Source organism: Melanerpes formicivorus, unplaced genomic scaffold (genome assembly GCF_026170545.1).
Source record: "Melanerpes formicivorus ecotype bairdi unplaced genomic scaffold, bMelFor1.0.p_v2 SCAF_118, whole genome shotgun sequence".
NCBI lineage: Eukaryota > Metazoa > Chordata > Aves > Piciformes > Picidae > Melanerpes > Melanerpes formicivorus.
In genome coordinates this window covers 1413931-1435782 of record NW_027142470.1, presented here as the reverse complement: position 1 = coordinate 1435782, position 21852 = coordinate 1413931, and the positions used below count along the sequence as shown (strand labels likewise).

The 21852-nt window shown below is 51.3% G+C and overlaps 1 protein-coding gene across 10 annotated transcripts in view; it reads right to left on the bottom strand.

Moving 5' to 3' along the window:
- Positions 1-21852, bottom strand: part of HIVEP3 (HIVEP zinc finger 3) — a 409994-nt gene that overhangs the window by 59405 nt on the left and 328737 nt on the right. For all 10 annotated transcript variants that reach the window (XM_068167460.1, XM_068167459.1, XM_068167467.1 and 7 more), the window contains one exon: positions 18010-18155. In XM_068167460.1, the coding sequence (XP_068023561.1) occupies positions 18010-18155 (146 nt within the window). The remainder of the gene's footprint in view (positions 1-18009; positions 18156-21852) is intronic.

Below are 21852 nucleotides of genomic sequence, written 5' to 3'. Positions count from 1 at the left end.
AGACAAGACTCAGCCTCCCCAGCGCAGAGCATGCCCAGGGGAGTGAAGCTCACCCTCCAGGCACTTCAGGAAGCCACTCTCCCCTCTAGCACTTCAGGGTATTTCCCTTTACAGGAACAAGAGTGGAACAGCACAGAAATCCCTGCCCAGAGCTCTTCCTCTCTCTGTTTTGTCTGTGCAAGGAGCTTGTCAGAGCTTGCCTGCAGCTCTGCTGAGACCAAAATAAATTCACTTTTATCTCCAGAAAGTTCCAGACCCAGTGACCCTTCCTTATCCTACGACTGTGGTGCTTTTCCCAAGCCAGGGAGGGAGAGGCAGACAAGCTTCTGAGGGGCTCATGTCCATGTCTTCATATGGGACACGTGGGCTCGCTCCCAGCTAAGGCTCTGCTGGCAGGCATGCTGCAGTCTGAGGACAAGAGGACAGTAAACCCTGCAGGAATCTGAGGTGGCTCCTCCTCTAAACCTCTCTTAGATAAACACCAAGTGGTAGCAGGCTGCCAACAACCACTAGCACTCCTGGGATCACCATCCAGCTGGGAGTTCCCTTGATGGGGCCATCTGCAGAGGAATTTGAAGCCATCTGATCCCAGGCACAGTTCATGAACCCTCTGCTCCAGATGCGACCTCAGCTGCTGGAGGCTTCAGCGGCTCTGGTGAGAGGGCTCACACTTCTGAAGCCGTGGCAGGAAGGCTGCAGGGACTGTCTGTGCAGAAACAACTGGCTGCTGTTACTGCTGACATGTCCTCTGCTCTCCAGCATTTCTGGGCTGCTCAGGCAGAGGAGGACCATGGCCTGAAGTCCTCTTCTGAAGCAGGGAGGGGGTGGGGGGCAGGGAGTCAGGGTTAGAACTATTTTAACTTGTTGCTCTTCACTGCAAGAAACAAAACCTCCTTGAGTTTCAGCAGGGAGAGCCAAATGTGGCTATGCTGAGCTGCCCTAGGGAGCTGCTGTGCTGCACAACAGAGCTGCACCTTGGCACTGCTGGAGGAGGAGCTGGACACGAGCCAGCGATGTGCACTGGCAGCCCAAAGAGCCAGCCGTGGCCTGGGCTCCACCAGCAGCTTGGCCAGCAGGTCAAGGGAGGGGATTCTGCCCCTCTGCAGCACTGCCTCCAGTTCTGGGGCCCCCAGCACAAGAAGGACCTGGAGCTGCTGGAGAGGGTCCAGAGGAGGACACAAAGGTGTTCAGAGGGCTGGAGAACCTCCATAGAGGGATTGGCTGAGGGAGCTGGAGCTCTTCAGCCTGGAGAAGAGAAGGCTCCAGGGAGACCTTAGAGCTGCCTTCCAGTACCTGGAGGGGCTACAGGGGAGCTGGGGAGGGATTATTTCAAAGAGCCTGTGGTGATGGGATGAGGGACAAGGGTTTGAAATTTGAGCAGGGGAGATCCAGACTGGAGATGAGGAAGAAATTCTTGAGAGTGAGGGTGGGGAGAAACTGGCACAGGTTGCCCAGGGAGGCTGTGGATACTTCATCCCTGGAAGCCTTCAAGGCCAGGTTGGATGAGGCCTTGAGCAACCTGGGCTGGTAAGAGGTGTCCTTGCCCATGGCATGGGGTTGGCACTGGATGAACTTTAAGGTCCCTTCCAACTCAAAGCATTCTGTGATTCTGTGGCCCAGCACCACAAGGTCAGGAGCCACAGAGGCTTTCTCTGCTGGTAAAGTGGAGCTGCAGATTACAAATATTCCCAGTTCAGGACTGGCATCTCCCAGAGCTCTTCTATTTTTGTAGCCTGTTGCTGCCTGCAAGTATCCTTGGGGATGGATTAGCACCTTCTTAATTTACCAGCAGTGGCAGTGGTGCTACCATGCAGCAGGGCCACAGTTCTCTTTCTGGGATGCTCAGAATGACCTTAGTAAACTCCTATGGTGACATCCCACAAGGGTCCCCTTTGCACCCACGGTGACCACAATGAGCTCTGCCCATTTCTCAGCACCTTGGAAGACCTTCTTTGGGTGATTGGCCACTGGAATGTGCTGCCCAGGGAGGTGGTGGAGTCCCTGGCCCTGGAGGTGTTCAAAAAAGGCTTGGATGTGGCACTTGGAGCCATGGTTTAGTTGTCAGGAGATGTTAGGTGTTAGGCAATAGGTTGGACTTGATGATCTCTGAGGTCTTTTCCAAGCTGGTTGAGTCTGTGATTCTGTGATGATTCCATGAATATCCACAAACTAAGGCAGTAAAGAGAGTCATACAAGAAATGTCTTCTCCCCCTACCTTGTGCAGCCCCTGAGCAAGCAGATGCCAAGCAGCACTTGGTCTTTTTGAGTTCTATGGAAACATAAAAGGGATCAGACTCTAGCCTGAACTCCCCAAGGCTCTCCTTTACCTACTGCATTTCTCTAGCTACTCTCTAACCCCAGGACACTCAACACAGAGACCTCCCCAGCGACCAGCTCCAATTATCTGACAGCCTCCAGGTCCCTCACTCCCCAGCAGGGTTGTGTTTTTATGAAGGTCTTTGCTCAGATCACGTGTAGGGAAGGTTTTTATTTGATCAGAAGCAGCTTGCAGGCACAGCAGCTGCTCTGCCACGTTTCAGGCCAAGGCTTTGCAGGTAACTCCGTGCTGGTTGGTCTTGTAAGGAGGCTGAAGTTCACAGAGTTGAGTCTCAGATGAGAGGTGGAAGTGCTCAGCCTCTTGCAGCCAGGAAAACCACAGCACTCTGCCACCAAGCAGTTTGGTTAAAGAAGAATGGCAAGAACCTCACAAACATTGAACCCCAATGGGAACCATCTGCAAGCAATATTTGCTCTTTGAAAGGGCTGCTCCTGTGCTGCTGACCCAACCAACTGTTCCACAGAGCAGTTCAGTCACATCCAGGCTCTCCTAGAAGCCAAGGCACCCAACAAACAGAAAGGTTTGTCAGAACTTGGCTACATGCATCTGATCATTCCCCTGTGCTTGACATACCAAGTCCTGGACAAAGTTGGGAGCCAAAAGCATCCGAGGGTTCAGAACTTACCAGACACCAACCCTCAGCATCACATTCACACAGCATAGAATCATAAAATTGTCAGAGTTGGAAGGGACCTCAAGGATCAGCCAGTTCCAACCCCCCTGCCATGGCCAGAGACACCTCACACTACAGCAGGTTGCTCACAGCCACAGCCAGCCTGGCTGCAAACACCTCCAGGCATGAGGCTTCCGCCACCTCCCTGGGCAACCTGTGCCAGGCTCTCACCACCCTCATGGGCAACAACTTCTTCCTAACATCCAATCTCAATCTACCCATTTCTAGTTTTGCTCCATCCCCCCCAGTCCTATCACTCCCTGACACCCTCAAAAGTCCCTCCCCAGCTTTCTTGGAGCCCCCTTCAGATCCTGGAAGGCCACAATTAGGTCTCCTTGGAGCTTTCTCTTCTCCAGACTGAACAGCCCCAACTCTCTCAGTCTGTCCTCATAGCAGAGCAGCTCCAGCCCTCTGCTCATCCTCGTGGCCCTTCTCTGGACCCCTTCCAGCACCTCCAGATCCTTCTTATAGTAGAGGCTCCAGACTGGACACAGAGCTCCAGGTGTGGTCTCAGCAGAGTGGAGTAGAGGGGCAGAATCATGACTCCACCACCTCTCTGGGCAGCCTGTGCCATTTCTGGAGGTGAACCTCATCAGCAGAGTTTTCCAAGCCCTTGCCTGTAGCTCCCCTGCTTCAAAAACCTTCTAACCATTCACTTTTGTTTCTACACCAGCACAAGCAACATAACAGAGCAGCAAAAATATACCTGACTGGGTCAGGTTAGACCTGACTGGGCCTTTGGTTCTGCCCTGAAAGCAGCACATGGTTAGGAGCAGTCTGGATTTGTGTTTTCCAACACTTATCGTAAAACCACGGAATTGTTTTGGCTGGAAGAGACCTCCAAGATCATCAAGTCTGCCACTAACCAGCACTGCAGGGTCACCTCTAAACCATGGCCCTCAGGACCACAGCTCCAAAGCTTTGAAACCCTTCCAGGGCTGGGGACTCCACCACTCTCCTGGGTAGCCTGGGCCAGGGCTTGGCAACCCTTTGGGGGAAGAAATTATTCCTCGTGTCCAAGCTAAACCTTCCCTGGTGCGATTTGAGGCCATTTCCTCTTTTCTTATCACTTGTTACTACAGAGAAGAAACCAACCCAGGGCTGGCTCCAACCTCCTTTTATCCTCCTTTTCTCCAGGCAGAACAAGCCCAGTTCCCTCAGCTGCACTTCACAACACTTCTGCTTTAGACAGAACCCACTCTGGACCCACTCCATGGATTTCCCAGGTGGCTGTGAAGAAGCCCCCCACATCCCACCCTCCCTTTTGCTTCAGCTGTGATGTGTGGCAGCCTGAGCAGCAGCAGCAGGTCCTCCAGGACAAAGAAATGACTTGAAACCCTTGCAGTGAGTAATCACATCTTTCCCCCCACTGCTCCATCCTGGAGAAACTGAGCTGGGCTGGCAGCTGCCTCGCAGCACTTCATGATCCAGGGATCATGGGACTCAGATTGGCTACAGCTTGAAGCTGCATTTGCCTGCACCAGGTCCCCAGTGAGTCCCCTCCTCAAGAAAATAAAATAGAGGAAAAAGACTAAAGTAGACCTTGGGTAAACAGGTTTTATAAGAAGCCCCCTGGAAGCACAACTTTGACACAGTGAGAAGCAGCTTGGGAAGATTGAATATTAAAACACACAAAAAACTGAAGTTTCTCTGCAGCCCTTCCCACCACATCCCTGCAGCTGGATCCTTGCCTCCAGCAGACTCGGGTCCCATTGGTCTTCTTTCCATCTGCTCCTGCCACGTCCCACAGCCTCTCAAGCCTCTCCCCCCTCCCCAAGCTTTGAGCAAGCCCAGTGGTGTCCCACGGGGAGGAATGATCTCACCTTCCTTCCATGGCATTGCACCACCCTCCCTGTGCAGATGAAGGATGATATTCAGAACCATCACAGCTCTGGTTACATCATGAGGCTATCTCAGGACAAAGCACACAAGCTGGGCTGCTCCTTTTCCAGCAGCAAACCAGGAAGGGATGGAAAATCTGTCCCAAATGCAGAGCCTGGCTCTCACAGTCCCACTGCTGGAGGATGGAGCAGGCTCTCCACAGCTCTCACAGTGCTCTCACCACCAGCATGACTCTGTGTGCTCACTTCCAAATCATGCAAGAAACCCCAACTTTGCCAAAAGTAAACACTCAGAGGCCAAACTGGGAGTGGGAAGTGCTTCACTTCCCAGGCTCAGGGAGAAGGTCCCTCTCTAGGTGAAATAGTCAGTGGATGGATTTCATGGGATTCCTGATCCCAAACCCCAGAATCCCAGCATGCTGGGGGTTGGAAGGGACCTCTGGAGATCCTCCAGTCCAAACCCCTTGCTAAAGAAGCTTTAGTGACAATCTGGCAGCTCTCAGACCTCCGTCATGCAGAATGTTCCCAAGAGGTTTCCATCCCATCAGTCAGCACCAGGATTCTGTGGTAGTTGCTACTAAAGAGAACTGAAAATCAGGTTGGACTTGATGAACTTAGAAGTCTCTTCCAACCTTAATGGGTCGATTCTAAGGTCTCAGGGGAGACCTTATTGCTCTCTACAACTCCCTGAAGGGAGGCTGTAGCCAGGTAGGGGTTGGTCTCTTCTCCCAGGCAGCCAGCATCAGAATAAGAGGACACAGTCTCAAGGTGCACCAGGGGAAGTTTAGGCTGGAGGTGAGGAGAAAGTTCTTCCCAGAAGGACTAATTGGCCATGGGGATGTGCTGCCCAGGGAGGTGGTGGAGTCCCTGTCCCTGGAGGTGTTCAACAAAGGTTTGGATGTGGCACTTGGAGCCATGGTTTAGTTGTCAGGAGGTGTTAGGTATTAGGTAATAGGTTGGACTTGATGATCTCTGAGGTCTTTTCCAACCTGGGTGATTCTATGAAGACTGGGGGGGGGGGGTGGGGGTGGCGGGGGAACCAACGAGAAATCAAAGAGGAATGAGAGTAACATCTGCCTTGAGAAGAGCTCTGGGTCCTCCAAAGTCCTTTTTTTTTTTCATCATTAGAAAGGGACAGAAAAGGAAGCCCCCAAAAAGCCAGTCACAATCAGACCCTCAGAGTCATCTTGCAGCCAGTCTTCCCTACTGGAATAGGGATTGAGTCAGAAGCAGTCAGGCTCTGTTTGAACATCAGGTTTCTAATTGATTGCACAGCCCTTGGAATCTCTTAAAGGGCTTCTAAAAGTTCCATTTGTGTGCAGGACAGGCTGCCTGCAGATGCAGATGTTCAGAACTGGCTAATCCTGAGCAAACCTGCCCAAAAAGTTTCCTTCTGCAGTTTTCCCACCAAATTAATTGCAGGGCTGGTGTCTCTGAAGCAATGAAGTGCAAAGCCTCTGGTCCTGCTGTTTGCCCACAAACAGTCTGCTCACAGGGAGACTTCATGGTTCCAGACATTTGGCCCCCATCAGACAGCAGCTCAGAAGAAGGCATTGAGTCATGCCTGGGAATCCACCAGGCAGAAGGACAGCCCAGGTGAGCCTGGACTGAGAATCAGAGACTCACAGAATCAAGCAGGTTGGAAAAGACCTCAGAGATCATCAAGTCCAACCTATTACCTAATCCCTAACACCTCCTGACAACTAAACCATGGCTCCAAGTGCCACATCCAAGCCTTTGTTGAACACCTCCAGGGACCTCCAACCTCAGCCTCCCCTGGCACAAATTCAGGCCATTCCCTGCCTTCTGTCACCTGATGCTAGGCAGAAGAGACCAATCCCCACCTGGCTCCAACCTCCTTCCAGGGAGCTGAAGAGAGCAATGAGGTCTCCTCTCATTCTCCTCTTCTCCAGGCTGAACACCCCCAGCTCCCTCAGCTGCTCCTCCCCAGCCCTGTTCTCCTGACCCTTCACCAGCTCTGTTGCCCTTCTTTCCTGGTTTGCCTCAGTCAGGCACCCCAGGCAGCTGTGCAAAGCATCAAAGACATTTTCTTGCCCTCTACTGCCCATAAGTTTGCATTTTCAATTATCTGAATGGGAAGCAAGAGGGAATTCCTTGCTTTGTGTAACACAAAGAAGATGAAAGTCATGCTGAGTGCAATGAGGAGCTGGGAAAACCCTCCCGGGAATGCTGGGCTTAGGGAGAGCAGCATCCTCCACCCAAGGCCCACACTCAGCCTCATCATTACAATGGCACACTGGGGAGGGCCATGGGCTGGCTGGCAGGATGCTAAGAGGGATCTTTGCTCAAGGAGGAAAGAAATTCCTGCAGAAAAGTTGAGCATCCCACACAAGGTCAGACAGGAAACTGGAGAGAATGATTGCTAATAAGTGGCTGTGGGAAATTAGCATCAAGCTGCACTACAAGTGCCTGCCAGCAGGAAGTGTCAAGGAAGTGGGCTGGAGAGAGAGGCAAAAAAACATTCAGGGGAAAATCATGAGGAAGCCCAGACAACAACCTAGACTAAATCCTTCTGTGTTTGTCTAGTCTCCTGAGAAAATTGCAGTGAGCTGTAGAATGAGGCCAGTTTGTCAAGAGAAGGAGCAGGAAACAGTCACCATTGCCACTGAGGAGTATTAAGGCATTTTGAAGTCAAAGTATAATCAAGCTGAGCAGTTGGTGAGTTTGTGTGGCCCACGAGGAAACTGAAATGGAGAATCATAGAATTGCTTGGGTTGGAGAAGGCCTCTAAGATCACCCAGTCCAAGCATCAACCCAACCCCACCATGGCCACCACACCCTGTCCCCAAGTGCCATGGCCACAGGGTTCTGGAACACCTCCAGGCATGGTGACGTGACCACCTCCCTGGGCAGCCTGTGCCAATCCCTGACCACTCTTGCAGCAAAGAAATTCTTCCTAATCTCATAACTTAAGCCTCCCCTGCCACAATTTCAGGCCATTTCCTCTCCTTCTATCACCCATGGAGAGGACACCAACCCCCACCTGGCTCCAACCTCCTTTCAGGGAGCTGTAGAGGGCAATGAGGTCTCCCCTCAGCCTCCTTTTCTCCAGGCTAACCAAGCCCAGCTCCCTCAGCTGCTCTTCACCAGCCCTGTTCTCTTACCCAAATGTCATGGTGAGTCACAGGTCCCCAGCCCCAAGTGTCACTTCCCTGCTCCACCATCCAGGGGCTCTGGGATCTGTTCAGGAGGCCAGGGAACAGCATGTCCAGGAACTGCTCAGCACAAACACAGCTGGCATCAAAGGAAAGCTCTCAGCTGTGGGCTTATGGACATCCTGCATTTCAGAGCCAAGGTGGAGGTGGTGCAGGGCTGGCCAGTCATCACCATGCCCAAAGCATGAAGAGCACTGGGGCCATGCTTTGCCAAGATGCTTGCATCCAGCTGCAGCAGGGCTAGGATGGCAGCTGAGAGCGGGACCATGGCTGAAACATGCAGGATTTCATGGGGGTATTTGTACCTGCATCCAAGGGGGGAAACCAAAAGAGGGAGCAGGACAAGGGCAGGGATTGTTCCCCTGTCCTTGGTGCTGCTGAGGCCTCACCATGAGTAGTTGGTTCAGCCTGGGGTCACTCACTGCAAGAAGGTCATTTGAGGTCCACGTCCAAAGAAAAGCAATGTAGCTGTTGATGAGTCTTGAGCACAAGCCTGGTGAGGAGCAGCTGAGGGACCTGGGATTGTTCAGCCTGGAGAAAAGGAGGCTGAGGGGAGACCTCATTGCCCTCCTGAACTCCATGAAAGGAGGTTGGAGCCAGGTGGAGATTGGGTTCTTCTCACAAGGAAGCAGCCTCAAGTTGCACAAGGGGAGATTTAGGCTGCACATGAGGAACAATTTCTTCACTGAAGGAGTAGCCAAGGCATGGAACAGGCTGCCCTGGGCTGTGGTGGAGTCCCCATCCCTGAAGGAACTGAGGAACAGTGAAGGTGTGGTACTGAGGGACACAGTTTGGTGGTGGACTAGGCAGGGTCGGGTTAACAGCTGGATGAGATGATCTTAAAGGTCTCTTCCAACCCAAACAGTTCTGTGATTTGCACTGCACAGGCCCTGGAGAAAGGGCTCACAGAAGGAATCAGCTCCCAGGTTGCAGTCATAAAACCAAGGAAAAGAAAATGTGCTGAGCCCTGAGCTCTGTTCCAAAGCCACAGCGTTTGCAGGATGCTTATGTGGTGCTTATACAACCAGAAGCTGCTCCCAACACAAATTAATAACCTGCTTTAAAGTTAATAACCCCAGGTTACTTCTATATTATACAAGGTTACTTATACAAGAGCTCTTGGCACATGGCACCATCTGTTGAGTGGCAGGTCCAGGAACTGGCACTGTTACAGAGCCATCCCACTCTTTCCCTCTGAAAGGAAATCTGTCAGCTCTCCCAGACACACCAGCTCTTATCTAACACATCTCAGCAGGAGCTCCAAGCAAGCAGACAGGCTGAGGTGTTCAAAGACGGAGCCAAGAGAGTTACAACTCTGCTTTCCTGCTCCCTGCACTGCCACAGGAGTGATCAGAAGCCTGGGGAAAGGCTGAGAGAGATGAGTTTGTTCAGCCTGCAGAGGAGAAGGCTTAGGGGAGACCTTTTCACCATGGACCAGTACATAAAGGGTGGCTACCAGGGGGGTGGAGACTGCCTTTTCACAAGGAGTCCCATGGAGAAGCCAAGGGTGATGGGGACAAGCTACTGCTGGGGACATTCCCATTGGACTCCAGAAGGAAATGTTTGCCATGAGTGCAGGCAGAGACTGGAATCATCTCCCAAGGGCAGCAGTGGAGTCTCCTGCACTGGGCAGCTTCAGACTCAGCTTGCCAGGGTGCTGAGCCAGCTCATGGCAACTGCACCATCACCTGGAGAGGTTGGAGCAGATGATCCTTGGGGGCCCTCCCAAGCTGACATTCTGGGATCCTGTGTGACTCTACCTGCAAACTTCTCACCCTTCTCCTCTTCCATACACTGCTTTGCTGCCCTTGATCCTAGACAAGATTCCCTGAAGAGAGAACCCAAAGGACTGGTTTTCAGCCTGGCTTCAGTTCCCAGGGGAAATTACTCTTTTTACTCAAATCCAAAATGACAAAGAAAGAAGAAAACAAAACTCCCAAACTTTCATGAAGACCTTTTATGAGGAGAAAAAACATTTTCTTCAAGTCACAGAATCCTAGCATCACAGAATGGTTTGTGTTGGAAGGGACCTTAAAGCTCATCCAGTTCCAATCCCCCTGCCATGGGCAGGGACACCTCCCTTGAGCAACCCAGGTTGCTCAAGGCCTCATCAAACCTGGCCTTGAAGACTTCCAGGGATGAAGTATCCACAGCCTCCCTGGGCAACCTGTGCCAGTTCTCCCCACCCTCACTCTCAAGAATGTCTTCCTCATCTCCACTCCCAATCTCCCCTACCCTGGCTTCAGTCCATTCCCTTTCATCCTGTCACTCCCAGCCCTTGTCACAAGTCCCTCTCCAGCTCTCCTGTGGCCCCCTTTAGTTACTGGAAGACCTCTATGAGGTCCCCCAAAGAGCCTCCTTTTCTCTCATCACTTGTTCCTAGGGAGTAGTTTTGGGATGCCTCTCTCTAGCTGCTAGGACAAGCTGCTGTCACAGTGTCATTGATGGAGTGCTGTAAGCAGGGTCTGGCCAAATAGCTCAAAACCATTGCCCCTCATCCTGCATCTCCAAGCCCTTGTCCAAAGTCCCTCCCAGGCTTTATTGTAGGCCCCAAATCAAACTTTATCTTTCTTATCTAACTTATAAGCCTATTTTAGTGCAAGACTGCAATGGTTTTCAAAGCCAAAAGCTCATATTCCTTTAGTGTGGAAAATATCTCTTCCCTAGCTCCTATTATTCTCTGCTGCTATTTCTGAACCTTTCTTCCAAGCAGCCTTGCTCCCTGCCTGCAAACCTGTCTGTTCAAACCATTGATTGCTTTCATCTTGTCAGCATCCCTGACATCCACAAACCCATCCTTCCTGAAATTGCCACCCTGGGCCTTCTCTCCTCGGGACTGTGAGCTGTTCAGGCTGAAAATGTGCTTTGCTTGTGCTATGGAAAGACAAAAACAGAGGGAGGTGGCGGAGTCACCATCCCTGGAGGTGTTCAAGAGGGGATTGGATGTGGCCCTTGAAGCCATGGTTTAGTAGTCATGAGGGGCTGGGTGACAGGTTGGACTTGATGAACTCTGAGGTCTTTTCCAACCTCATTGATTCTATGATTCTGTGATATGGTGCTCAAAAGAGACCTCAGCTTCAGGAGACCTCAGCTTCAAGAGACCTCATCTTCAAGAGACCTCAGCTTCTTAGGGCCACTAAGATACTGAGGGGACTGCAACATCTCTGCCATGAGGAGAGGCTGGAGCTGGTTAGCCTGGAGAATCATAGAACCACAGAATGTTAGGGGTTGGAAGGGACCTCTGGAGATCATCCAGTCCAATCCCCTGCCCAGGCAGCCTCACCCAGGGCAGGTCACACAGGAACACATCCAGGTAGGTTTTGAAAGTCTCCAGAGAAGGAGCCTCCACAGCCTCTCTGGGCAGCCTGCTCCAGGGTTCCAGCATCCCCACAGCAAACAAGTTTCTCTTCATGTTGAGAAGAAGGAAGTTGAGGAGGAGAGAGATGCTGAGGCAAAGAGGAGGCTGATGGAGGGTGTTGTGAATTATGAACAAAAAATTCCCTTGGGTTTTTGGAGAGCATTTACAGAAGCAGGACCAATGCCTGTGCTGAAGCTGACACTGAGAATGTAAAACCCTCTTTCAGTGAGCAGCTTGACATGCAGGATCAGCTTCTCAGATGGGCAGTGCAGCCACAGGGCTGTCCAAAGGGAGCACAGCAATGCCACAGAACCATTTGGGTTAGAAAAGATCTTTCAGCTCATCCAGTCCAACCCTTCACCCAGCACTGCCAGCTCACCACTAAACCACATTCCCCAGTCACACAGCTCCACAGCTTTTAAACCCTTCCATGAATGGAGGCTCCAACACTGCCCTGGGCTACCTGCCCCAGGGCTTCACAGCCCTGTTGGGGGAGAAATTGCTCTTCATGTCCAACCTAAACCTCCCCTGGTGCAACTTGAAGCTGTTTCTTCTGGTCCTATGGCTCATTCCTTGGGAGAAGAGCCCACCACACCTCACTACACCAATGCCTGTTCTCAAGTCAAGGAAAACCCAGCAACCAAGCCCCATGAGATGTTCAAACTAACACCAAGAGGTCAGTCTGGCACTACCAGCCCTAAGGGAAAGGTTTTAGCAGCAATTTCCCACTCAGTGCTGAGCAGAGACTCAGGAAAATCCCTTTCACAAATCCCTCTCACTTGAAAATGGGAATGACAGGAATTTTTTGCTTATATCCAGGAACTGAGGATGCAGTAAAATCACAGAATGGTAGGGGCTGGAAGTGACCTCCAGGGATCATTGGGTCCAATCCCCCTGCCAAGGCAAGGCCACCTAGGGCAGGTCCCACAGGAACATGTCCAGGTTGGCAGATTGCTCTTCAACACCAGCCCTGATTCATAGTGCTCTACACCCACAGGAAGCCCTGAAGTGAGGTCACTGCAGGACCCCAGCAGGTCTGCAGGTGAATGAAGCATCAGCCTCGAGTTGACAGTGGTGGACACAGCAGCTGGATGAGATTCCTTAGAGGATACAGTCTCCAGCTGCACCAGGGGAAGTTTAGGCTTGAGGTGAGGAGAAAGTTCTTCACAGAGAGAGTTTGCCATTGGGATGTGCTGCCCAGGGAGGTGGTGGAGTCACCACCCCTGGAGGTGCTCAAAAAAGGCTTGGATGTGGCACTTGGAGCCATGGCTTGCTTAGTCATGAGGTGCTGGGTGACAGGTTGGACTTGATGATCTCTTTTCCAACCTTATTGATTCTATGATTGTTCCCTGCTCCAGCAGCATGCTCAAGCTGCTGCCTTTGGGATAAATTACTCCTTTCAAAGTAATCCTGGAGAATTCTTAGCCCTCATCTGAGCAGTAAAGGAAATCCCCTGAAGGAAAGGGTCTGAGTTACAGGCTGAGGACCTTTGCCTGGCCCACAGAGAGGCTTTCTCAGGGGCTAACAAAGCTCTGCCCACTGCTGTGCCAGGGATTTTCCATGAGGTGTGTCAGTGGTTGCTGGGAGCTGCAGCTTCTGGGGCCAGGCATAGAAACAGAGTGAGATCACCACGGAGCAGTTGACCACACATCCCAGTGAGCCCACAGGGGCAGGAACTGGGAAAAGAGCTGGGGGAAGGGAGGTTTGCACACAGCTAAAGCTGGTTTTTTTTTTGTCCACTAATTAGCAGTCATGTTCAGGTCTGATCAATCAGGCTCAAGGCTTCTTGGGTTTCCTTCAACCCAGGGGAAAGTCTCTCACTAGACAGGTGGATGTGTGGCTCCATGGTCTCCCTGCCTGCCTGAAATCCCATGAACAGCCCCATGGCATGGAGACAAGGGGCAGGGTTTCACAGCAGCCTCCACCCCTCAAGCCCTGGGGCTCTACAATGGTCACACCTCATGCAACCCCCTCCCCCCAGTTATTTGTGCTGTAGGAAGCAGGCAGCAGGGGTTTCAAGGGGAAGTGGCTCAAGGGGAAGTGGTGAAGCCACACCTCAAATGCTGGGCTCTGGTTTGGGTCCCTCGCTCCAAAAAAGGACATTGAGGGCCTGGAGAGTGTCCAGGGAAGGGTAACAAAGATGGAGAAGAGTCTGGAGAACAAGTCCTATGAGGAGCTGCTGAGGGAACTGGAGGTGTACAGTCTGGAGGAGAGGAGGCTGAAGGGAGACCTCATTGCTCTCTACAGCTCCTTGAGAGGAGGTTGCAGCAAGGTGGGGGTTGGGCTGTTCTTTCTAGTATCAGGTGATAGAAGGAAAGAAAGTGGGCTGAAATTGCGCCAGGGAAGGCTTAGGTTGGAGAGGAGGAAAAATTTCTTTGCTGTGAGAGTGGTTGGGGTTGGAAAAGGCTGCCCAGGGAGGTGGTGGAGTCTCCATCCCTGGAGGTGCTCCAGAAACCTGTGGCCATGGCACCTGGGGACAGGGTTTGATGGCCATGATGGGGTTGGGTTGATGGTTGGACTGGATGAGCTTTTCCAACCCAAACAATTCTATGATTCTAGGGTGGGGGTTCAGAACCCCAGGTCAGAAGGTCCCAAGGCTGGTGAACCTGCAACTCTCCGTGACTTGCTGACAAGGACAAAGGTGAAGGACTTGGATTCACCTCTGAGTCAAACCAAACTGCTGACTGAGAGCAGCCTGGCTCCCCAAAGCAGTCTGAGCCTCTCTCTTCAAGTCCTTACAGCACCATGGGTTCTTCTTGCTTAGGTGTGGGTTTGTACCCACGGGATGGTGTGAAGGGTTAGGTTATGAGCGCAAGGAGAAGGATACTTGAGCCTGCAGTCATAAGGTTGCCAGCAAAAGGGTTGTTGTTTATTTTTTTTCCCTATAAAATGAGGTTTTTTCCAATGGGAGTCTTCCTTCTGACACAGTTTTCATTTTACATAACACTGGGCTGGAAATGTCAGTTAAGGTTAGTGGTCTTTAACCTTCTATATCTGAGTGTTGCTTTCCCTGCTGGCTGTGATCAACTCATGCACCAGCCCCACAAAAGCACAGAGAGTTTGGCCATGAAACAGAAGGAGAGATATTGACTGTAACTACCCCACCACTATCAGATTTCACCCTGGCAATGCTAATGCACCATAAACAGGCAATATTTCCCTGGGCAGACCACGATACCATCACAGACCTCACTCTCAAACCAGGTCGATACCAATCTACAGTTTCATGATGTAAGATTTCAGAATGGGCCTGGTGCCTCCAAAGCACCCCAGAGTGGATTGATGAAGGTGACACGAAGCCACCAAGGAGTCAGGATGCTTCTGAAGCCAGCTTGACCTTCAGAGATCATTTTCACTGCTCCAAACCACCACATCCCTCAGGACAAGTTCAATGGATATTTTTATGAGCTCCTTCAGGAGCATAAACATTGCTTAATGGCATGGGGTTATCAAACACAACCCAACGAGGCTGTGCAGTGTCCAGCCTGGGCAGGGCATGTTAAACAGCTCCTCATGTCTTGCAGCCAAGTGCATGAGGGGTGGGTGTGTGTGTGTGTGAATGCTGGTGGTAGTGGAGCTGTATCCAGCCCTAGGAAATGTCAGGACTACAAGCAAAAAGCCCCTGCTGGAACTAGTTACAGAGGGATCTTCAGGCTTGCTCTCTACAAGGAATTGGTTCTCTAAACTGGAGCCCAGCAGAAAACTCTGTGCATCCCATGTACACTGAGCTGTGCAACAGGCAAAGCAGAACCACACACATCCCTCCTGTGAACCCCAGGAAACCAGAGGCACAATACAAAGGGACTACAGATCCTCTTCTGCCAAAGGAGGTAGCTGCTGAAATGGATGAGTCACTGAACAGGAGCTGGACACCTCTACTGCCCAAGTCAGCCCCAGTGACTGCTGCTTCACATCCTGAGATGGCACTAGGGTTGACAAGTGACATCCCTCATGGAAAAAGGGATGAGGGATGAAACTGAGCCCAAACACACCAGATGCATGGCACTACTGAGCCTTGATCCTAAACCCAGGTATGGATGAACCTCAAGGCTCAAAGGCTCTGCAAGCTGCACTTTCCAAAACACTTCCCAGTGAGTAAAGATGAAGCAAAGCAACCATCCATGTCCATAGCCTGGGAGGGCACATCTTCAGATGAGAGAGACTTCCCAAGGGAAGACAAGCTGCCCCACAGGCTCCAGCAGCCTCTGGTGAGTTCATTGGTTCCTTCCTTGACAAATGGGCAGTGGGTGTGATCCAAGAGTGAAACCTGACTTTGCTGGTCTTCTCTGAAAGCCAAGAAATATGACTCTAGTTGGTAGGCTGGCCAGCAGCAGAGCTGGTCCTGGCAGGGCTTTAACCAATGGAGCAAGGCAGCAATGGGACTGGGGAAGTCTGGAGACTGCAAAGAGAGAAGAGCAAGTGTTGAAAGTGGCAGTGAGAAAGGCAAGAGCTCTAAGGAAATAAAAAATGAGGGCAAGGAGCTAAAAGAGCTGCAACAAGTTCACCTTTGGTGGGAACACCTGAGCTTCTTCATAATCCCCCTCCTTGGTTGAAGCAGTAAAGCATGGGATGGCTCCCAAAGATTTGAACCCAGCTGCATCCCTGTGGAAGGATGGGTCCAACCAGCAGCAGACCACGTGGAACCAAATAACAGGGGGAGAAGTGAGACAAAGAGGGAATTTTTATGGGAAGGAAAGGAAAAGAAGATGGTGAAATAGAGTCTTGAGCACGGATGGACTTTGTGTGGAGCATTTTCAAGAGCTGGCCAGGAAAGAGACTGAGCCATTTAGCAGCTTGCACAAAGCACCCTCTGGATTCATCTGCAGCCTTATCCCTTCACTGCAAGAGACCATCCTCATGGACACCAGCTGCTGAGGCTGGACACCTGGACCTCAGGCACCTGGAGGATTAGACATGGACCACCAGCACCGAGCCCCTGGGGGGAGCAGCCTGTCCTGCCTGCCCTCCTCGCAGAGCATGTGCTGGGGAATTCAGCTCTCACATTGCTGTCTGCAGCCTGGTGTGTTCCACCCGTGCCTGTGCTTGGCATTAAGCAGTCCCTATATTCTGTCTCCCACCCAGAAGGATGCCTGCCTTCAGTCGGTGCCACAGCAGCTTTAAAATAGAGCAGAGCAGACGTTCCGTGTGACTAATACCTTCCCTGATGGTGGCTTCCACAGAACATGTTGGAGAAGCTGCTTGCTTTTGCGTCTGTCCTTCAGCAAATGTGACTCTGCATCCGTTGTGCTGGGCTCGGGGACGCAGGCAGCCTCCCTCTGCCAGCACGGGGACGGCGGAGATGCAGCTCGCCTCGGTGGGGGCAGCCAGGGAGCAGCCAGCACCCCCGCAGCTCTCCCCAGAAAACCTCAGCAGAGCTGCTCAGGGAGCAGCAGGGAGATTTTCATTCCTGTTAGCAGAGTCCCTCTGAAACAGCCACAGCTCTGGGACAAACGGGTTGAGGGGAACAGAGGCTTCTCACAAGCTTCAGGGCAATAAAACTCCGCAGTGCCACGGGTGATGGCAGCACACCAAACCCACGGTATGGCTCAGTCTGCTCCTTATTTGCCACCCCCTGGCTCCCTCCCTCCATCACTTCAGGTCATAACCATTACAGGTTGCCACCACTGTAGCTCTTCACCTTCCTCACTCACTGCTGATGTGTCCAAACCTGAGCTGGACCCACAGTGCCTATGCCTGGGTGAGAGGTGAGTCCTCCCGAGCAAACAAGCAGGATCCCTTTCCCAAGGCACTGCTTTACTCATCTGGATAGCTAGTTTGATCATCTCCTGACGAAATATTTTCAAATAAAAGCAAAGTTCAACTGGTAAGGGCAGAAAACCACAACCACTGACTGATTAAAGCTTTCTTCTAACACACAAAAACAAGACCACCCAATGGCAAGAGCAGAATGGATGAATCCTGCTGGGGATTTCTTCCACCTCCCTGACCCCCTCAGCAACACACAGGAGGGATGATCTTCACCTGTATCCCACAGATGCTTCTTAATAGCTGATTCTTTTTGTTTATTAGAAGATGAGCAACAACATCAGACCAGTGCTGAGTTACAGAAGAGTTCTCTGAACCACCTGGAGCCAAGAACTAAGATAGACATCAAACTGAGACCTTGCATCCATTCTGGTCTGAGCTACTTTGGTTGGTTGGGATTAAAATCACATAAACAGAATCCTTCTTTTCTTCCCCACCCAAACCCCACACATCAAAAAAGATCTCCCCAGATCTTCCTTGTAATGGTAACAAGCATTAGGAACAACATTATCAGGAGAAGGATTTGGAAGATATGGAGTGCAGCCCTGTCACATCAGAGCCAGCTACCACATCTCTTTGCGCTCCTAAGCCGTCTTGGCTCAACCACCCACTCAGAAATGAGACTGAGGTGCTTGCTAACTTACAGACAACTCAACGAACGACAAGGAATGCAGTCTGGAGTGTCTACTGATCTCCAGGGCCAGGTTTGCAGAGTGGCTGTAGAACATAAGCTGCAATCCAACTGTCTCTGGCCTCCTGCTCACCTCCACGTGGCACCTTCACTGACTCGCCATCATTGTTAGCAGCAACTCCCACACAGCTGGGACACAGCAAGAGAAATAAAACGAGACACTTACCCTCCTTCAAAGATCTTGATCCTGACTGGCTCCCCTCTTTTGGTCACCAGAGCCTCTTCTTCTGCTTTTCCTCTTTTATCCTCTTCCTTCTCAGCTCTAGTTATATCTTTTCGACCTTCATTAGAAAGGAGCGAAGGCAAATGAACCTATCTCCCCAAAAGAGCAAAACAATCCATGATTACACACAGAGTCACTCCAAGACAGACACAGACCAAACAGCCTCAGAAGGAGCCAGCAAACCTACCACACGCTGCTCCTGACAGCTAAGTGCAGTCCCTGGGGACATCCTCTTAACAAACTGGACCTCTCCTTCTGCACTTGGAGCCCTGCTGGCCCTGCGACCACTGACAAGTTTTTACAGCAGCCCCTGCGTGTGGGGGCTCAAGATCACCTGGGGACACCTTAGAGATACTTATCAATATCTGAAGGGGAGTGGGGAGGGACTGTTCAGAAGGGCCTGTGGGGATAGAATGAGAGGCAATGGTTTGAAACTGGAGCAGGGCAGAGTTAGGTTGGACCTTCCTGCACAGCGAAGGTGGAACAGGCTGCCCAGGTATGTGGCTGAGGCTCCACTCCCGGAGACATTCAAGATCAGATTTGATGTGGCCCTGGGCAGCCTGATCTAGTTGGAGATGTCCCTGCTGACTGCAGGGGGGGTTGGACAAGATGACCTTTGAAGGTCGCTTCCAACCCAATGCAAACTGTGAATCGTTCAGCTGATGCCAACTGGAAAAGTGAGGCATAAAGAGAAGTGTCTTGGCTGGGGTCACCCTGAGCGTGTGGCGGAGCCATGGGCTTCTCTTCCCAAATCCACTGCTCTGTCCTTGCATAATCCTCTCTAATATGTACATCTACAGAGGTCTAGAGTGGAGACATCTGCAGAATTCATCTCCTTAACCTCAGCCTTTGGGTTTCCCCCACATACATTCCCAGGGATTTGGCCTTCAGCCATCATCTGCACTTGACATGAATCACTTGACAGCCGAAGCTCTCTCGGGTGATTTCCTTTCACCCAAACCCTGTTGCCAAGGGCATAGCACAGAGAAAGCCACAAAACCATTGGGAGAAAATAATCCTCAAGCTCCCCAAATGTTCCCAGGGTAAAATCTGTTTTTTCCCACTGTTAAATTTGCCACCCCTTGTTCAGACCCAGGTCTAAACAGCTCCACCAGCATATTTAATGGTATCTGTTATCCGGTGTGGACCTAAACATTACAGCTGCCCCTCCAGCTCTGTGCACTGCAAGGGGAGCTCTCCACACCCACAATGAAATCTTGGGATGTTGCCCACCCTATAACCTAACAGGACAAACAAGAGAGGTCTCCAAGGCTCTGGAAGAAGAAAGCAGATGCCTTTTACAAGGGGTGCTTCTCACACAAGCTCAAGAACATCTCTGGAGTCCAACTTGAATTACCTGGTTTTTATGTAAGTCATGGAAACACTGAGAGCATTTGAGACACCAGGCTCCTGAGTAGGATTTTGGCCTGAGTGTAGCCAATGGACTGGCAGAAATCTAAAGCAGAGCTGCTCACCCTTGACTCTTTAAAGTTACTGGGAAGAGTGGCAGCTCTCAAGGGTGATTCATCTGCCCTACCTTAGACACTTATCTTAAGGGGGAATGAATCACTCAAGAGGTGCCTCCTTGTCTCCCATGGTTGCAGGGGAAGCCAGAGACGGACTAGCTCCAAGTGAGCCATGCACAATTCCAAGGGCTACAACCCAGCCTCCTCAGCTGCTGGTACTACCACCAGGTCCTCAGCAGGAGAAGGGATGGACTCACTAAAAAGCAGCTTTGTAAAACTGAGCTCAAACGTTGGAAATTTTCCCAATCATTCCAGAGCTCAGCTTAGAGCATTAAATGCACCCAGGATGGCTCTTTGTTCCCCTGGGGCCAGGAGCTCAGCTTAGAGCATTAAATGCACCCAGGATGGCTCTTTGTTCCCCTGGGGACAGGAGCTCAGTTTAGAGCATTAAATGCACCCAGGATGGCTCTTTGTTCCCCTGGGGACAGGAGCTCAGCTTAGAGCATTAAATGCACCCAGGATGGCTCTTTGTTCCCCTGGGGACAGGAGCTCAGCTTAGAGCATTAAATGCACCCAGGATGGCTCTTTGTTCCCCTGGGGACAGGAGCTCAGCTTAGAGCATTAAATGCACCCAGGATGGCTCTTTGTTCCCCTGGGGCCAGGAGCTCGGCTTAGAGCATTAAATGCACCCAGGATGGCTCTTTGTTCCCCTGGGGCCAGGAGCTCAGCTTAGAGCATTAAATGCACCCAGGATGGCTCTTTGGTCCTCTGGGGGCAGGAGCTCAGCTTAGAGCATTAAATGCACCCAGGATGGCTCTTTGTTCCCCTGGGGCCAGGAGCTCAGCTTAGAGCATTAAACGCACCCAGGATGGCTCTTTGTTCCCCTGGGGCCAGCTTGTGCAGGTGAGCCCACATCCACACCATCAGAACCACATAGCCTTCCCAGACGCTTCCTGGGCATGGTCTCTGTCCTGTCTCCCTAACTATGCTTGGAAATTGCTTGGGAGAGCAGACAGAACAGTGCCAAGAACCAGTGTAACAATTAACAGCAGAAATGGCCTCAAGCTGGTGTCTCTGGGCATGGAGATTTCTGTGCTTGGAGGAGAACAGCGGCAGGAGACACACTGAGCACCTTTAAAACTGAAACCTTGTCTGTTAGGACTTCCCAATCTGATATGAGCTCCACAGAATTGCTGAGATGGCCTGGCCAGTCCAGGTCCTAATTGACTGAGGAATACAAAACAGTTGACTTTCTAGACGTAGCATCAGGTTTATTTATTGCAGCTTTGGAAAGCACAAAACACAGGCAGATGAAAGGCACCAGAGAGAGCCAACATCACACAGTCACTGCCAGCCCCTTGTACAATCCCAGTCACTTTACAGAGCTGTGCAAGCCCCAGGCAGTGTCATGAGCCATCCCCACACACAGCCGGGAGCCTACAGTCACTTCACAACTGATCTGCTCAGGAAATCCCACCAGCAAACTTGTGTCAGCCTTCCTCAATCCTACTTCCAGACCATAAATACCAAACTCCAATAACATTACTCTGTGTGAAAACATTCAATCTCCCTCTTCAAGATCAGCAGTGGACCGCTGTGTGGCTGTGTGTACCTGAAGTGGTACTACATGAGCAGGTATTGTTGAGAGAAGACTTTGTGGTCTGTGTAGTATTAGTAAGACCATAGGAGGAGAAAGAGTCCTAAATCTCTTGATGACTCAGAACTTGAGGTTGCCATTGGAATGGGCTGCCCAGAGAGGTGGTGGAGTCACCATCCCTGGAGGTGTTCAAGAGGGGATTGGATGTGGCACTTGGTGCCATGGTTTAGTAGTCATGAGGTGCTGGGTGACAGATTGGACTTGATGATCTTTGAGGTCTTTTCCAACCTTATTGATTCTATGATTCTGTGATTCTAAAGAGCTTAAATTTATGATTCTATGATCTAAGACCAAGTACACAGACAGGATTCAGAGCACTGCTGCTTGCTGGAGCTTGTTGCATGCCAAAGTGTACAAAGCATTAGAGCTGTTTCACCTTTTCTGCCTTGTTGGCTGACAGCTTCAGAGAATCTTGGAATGGGTTGGGTTGGAAGGGACCTTAATGATCATCCAGTTCCAAGCTCCCTGCCATGGGCAGGGACACCTCCCACTAGCCCAGGTTTCTCAAGGTCTCATCCAGCCTGGCCTCGAGGGCATCCAGGAGAGACAGCAGAGCACATAGACCCAATATGCTCATTGCACTAAGTCAAAGCTCAGGGCTTGTGCTCAGTTTAACATCCACACGCAGCTCTGCAGCAGTAACCAGAGACCATAACTTGAAAC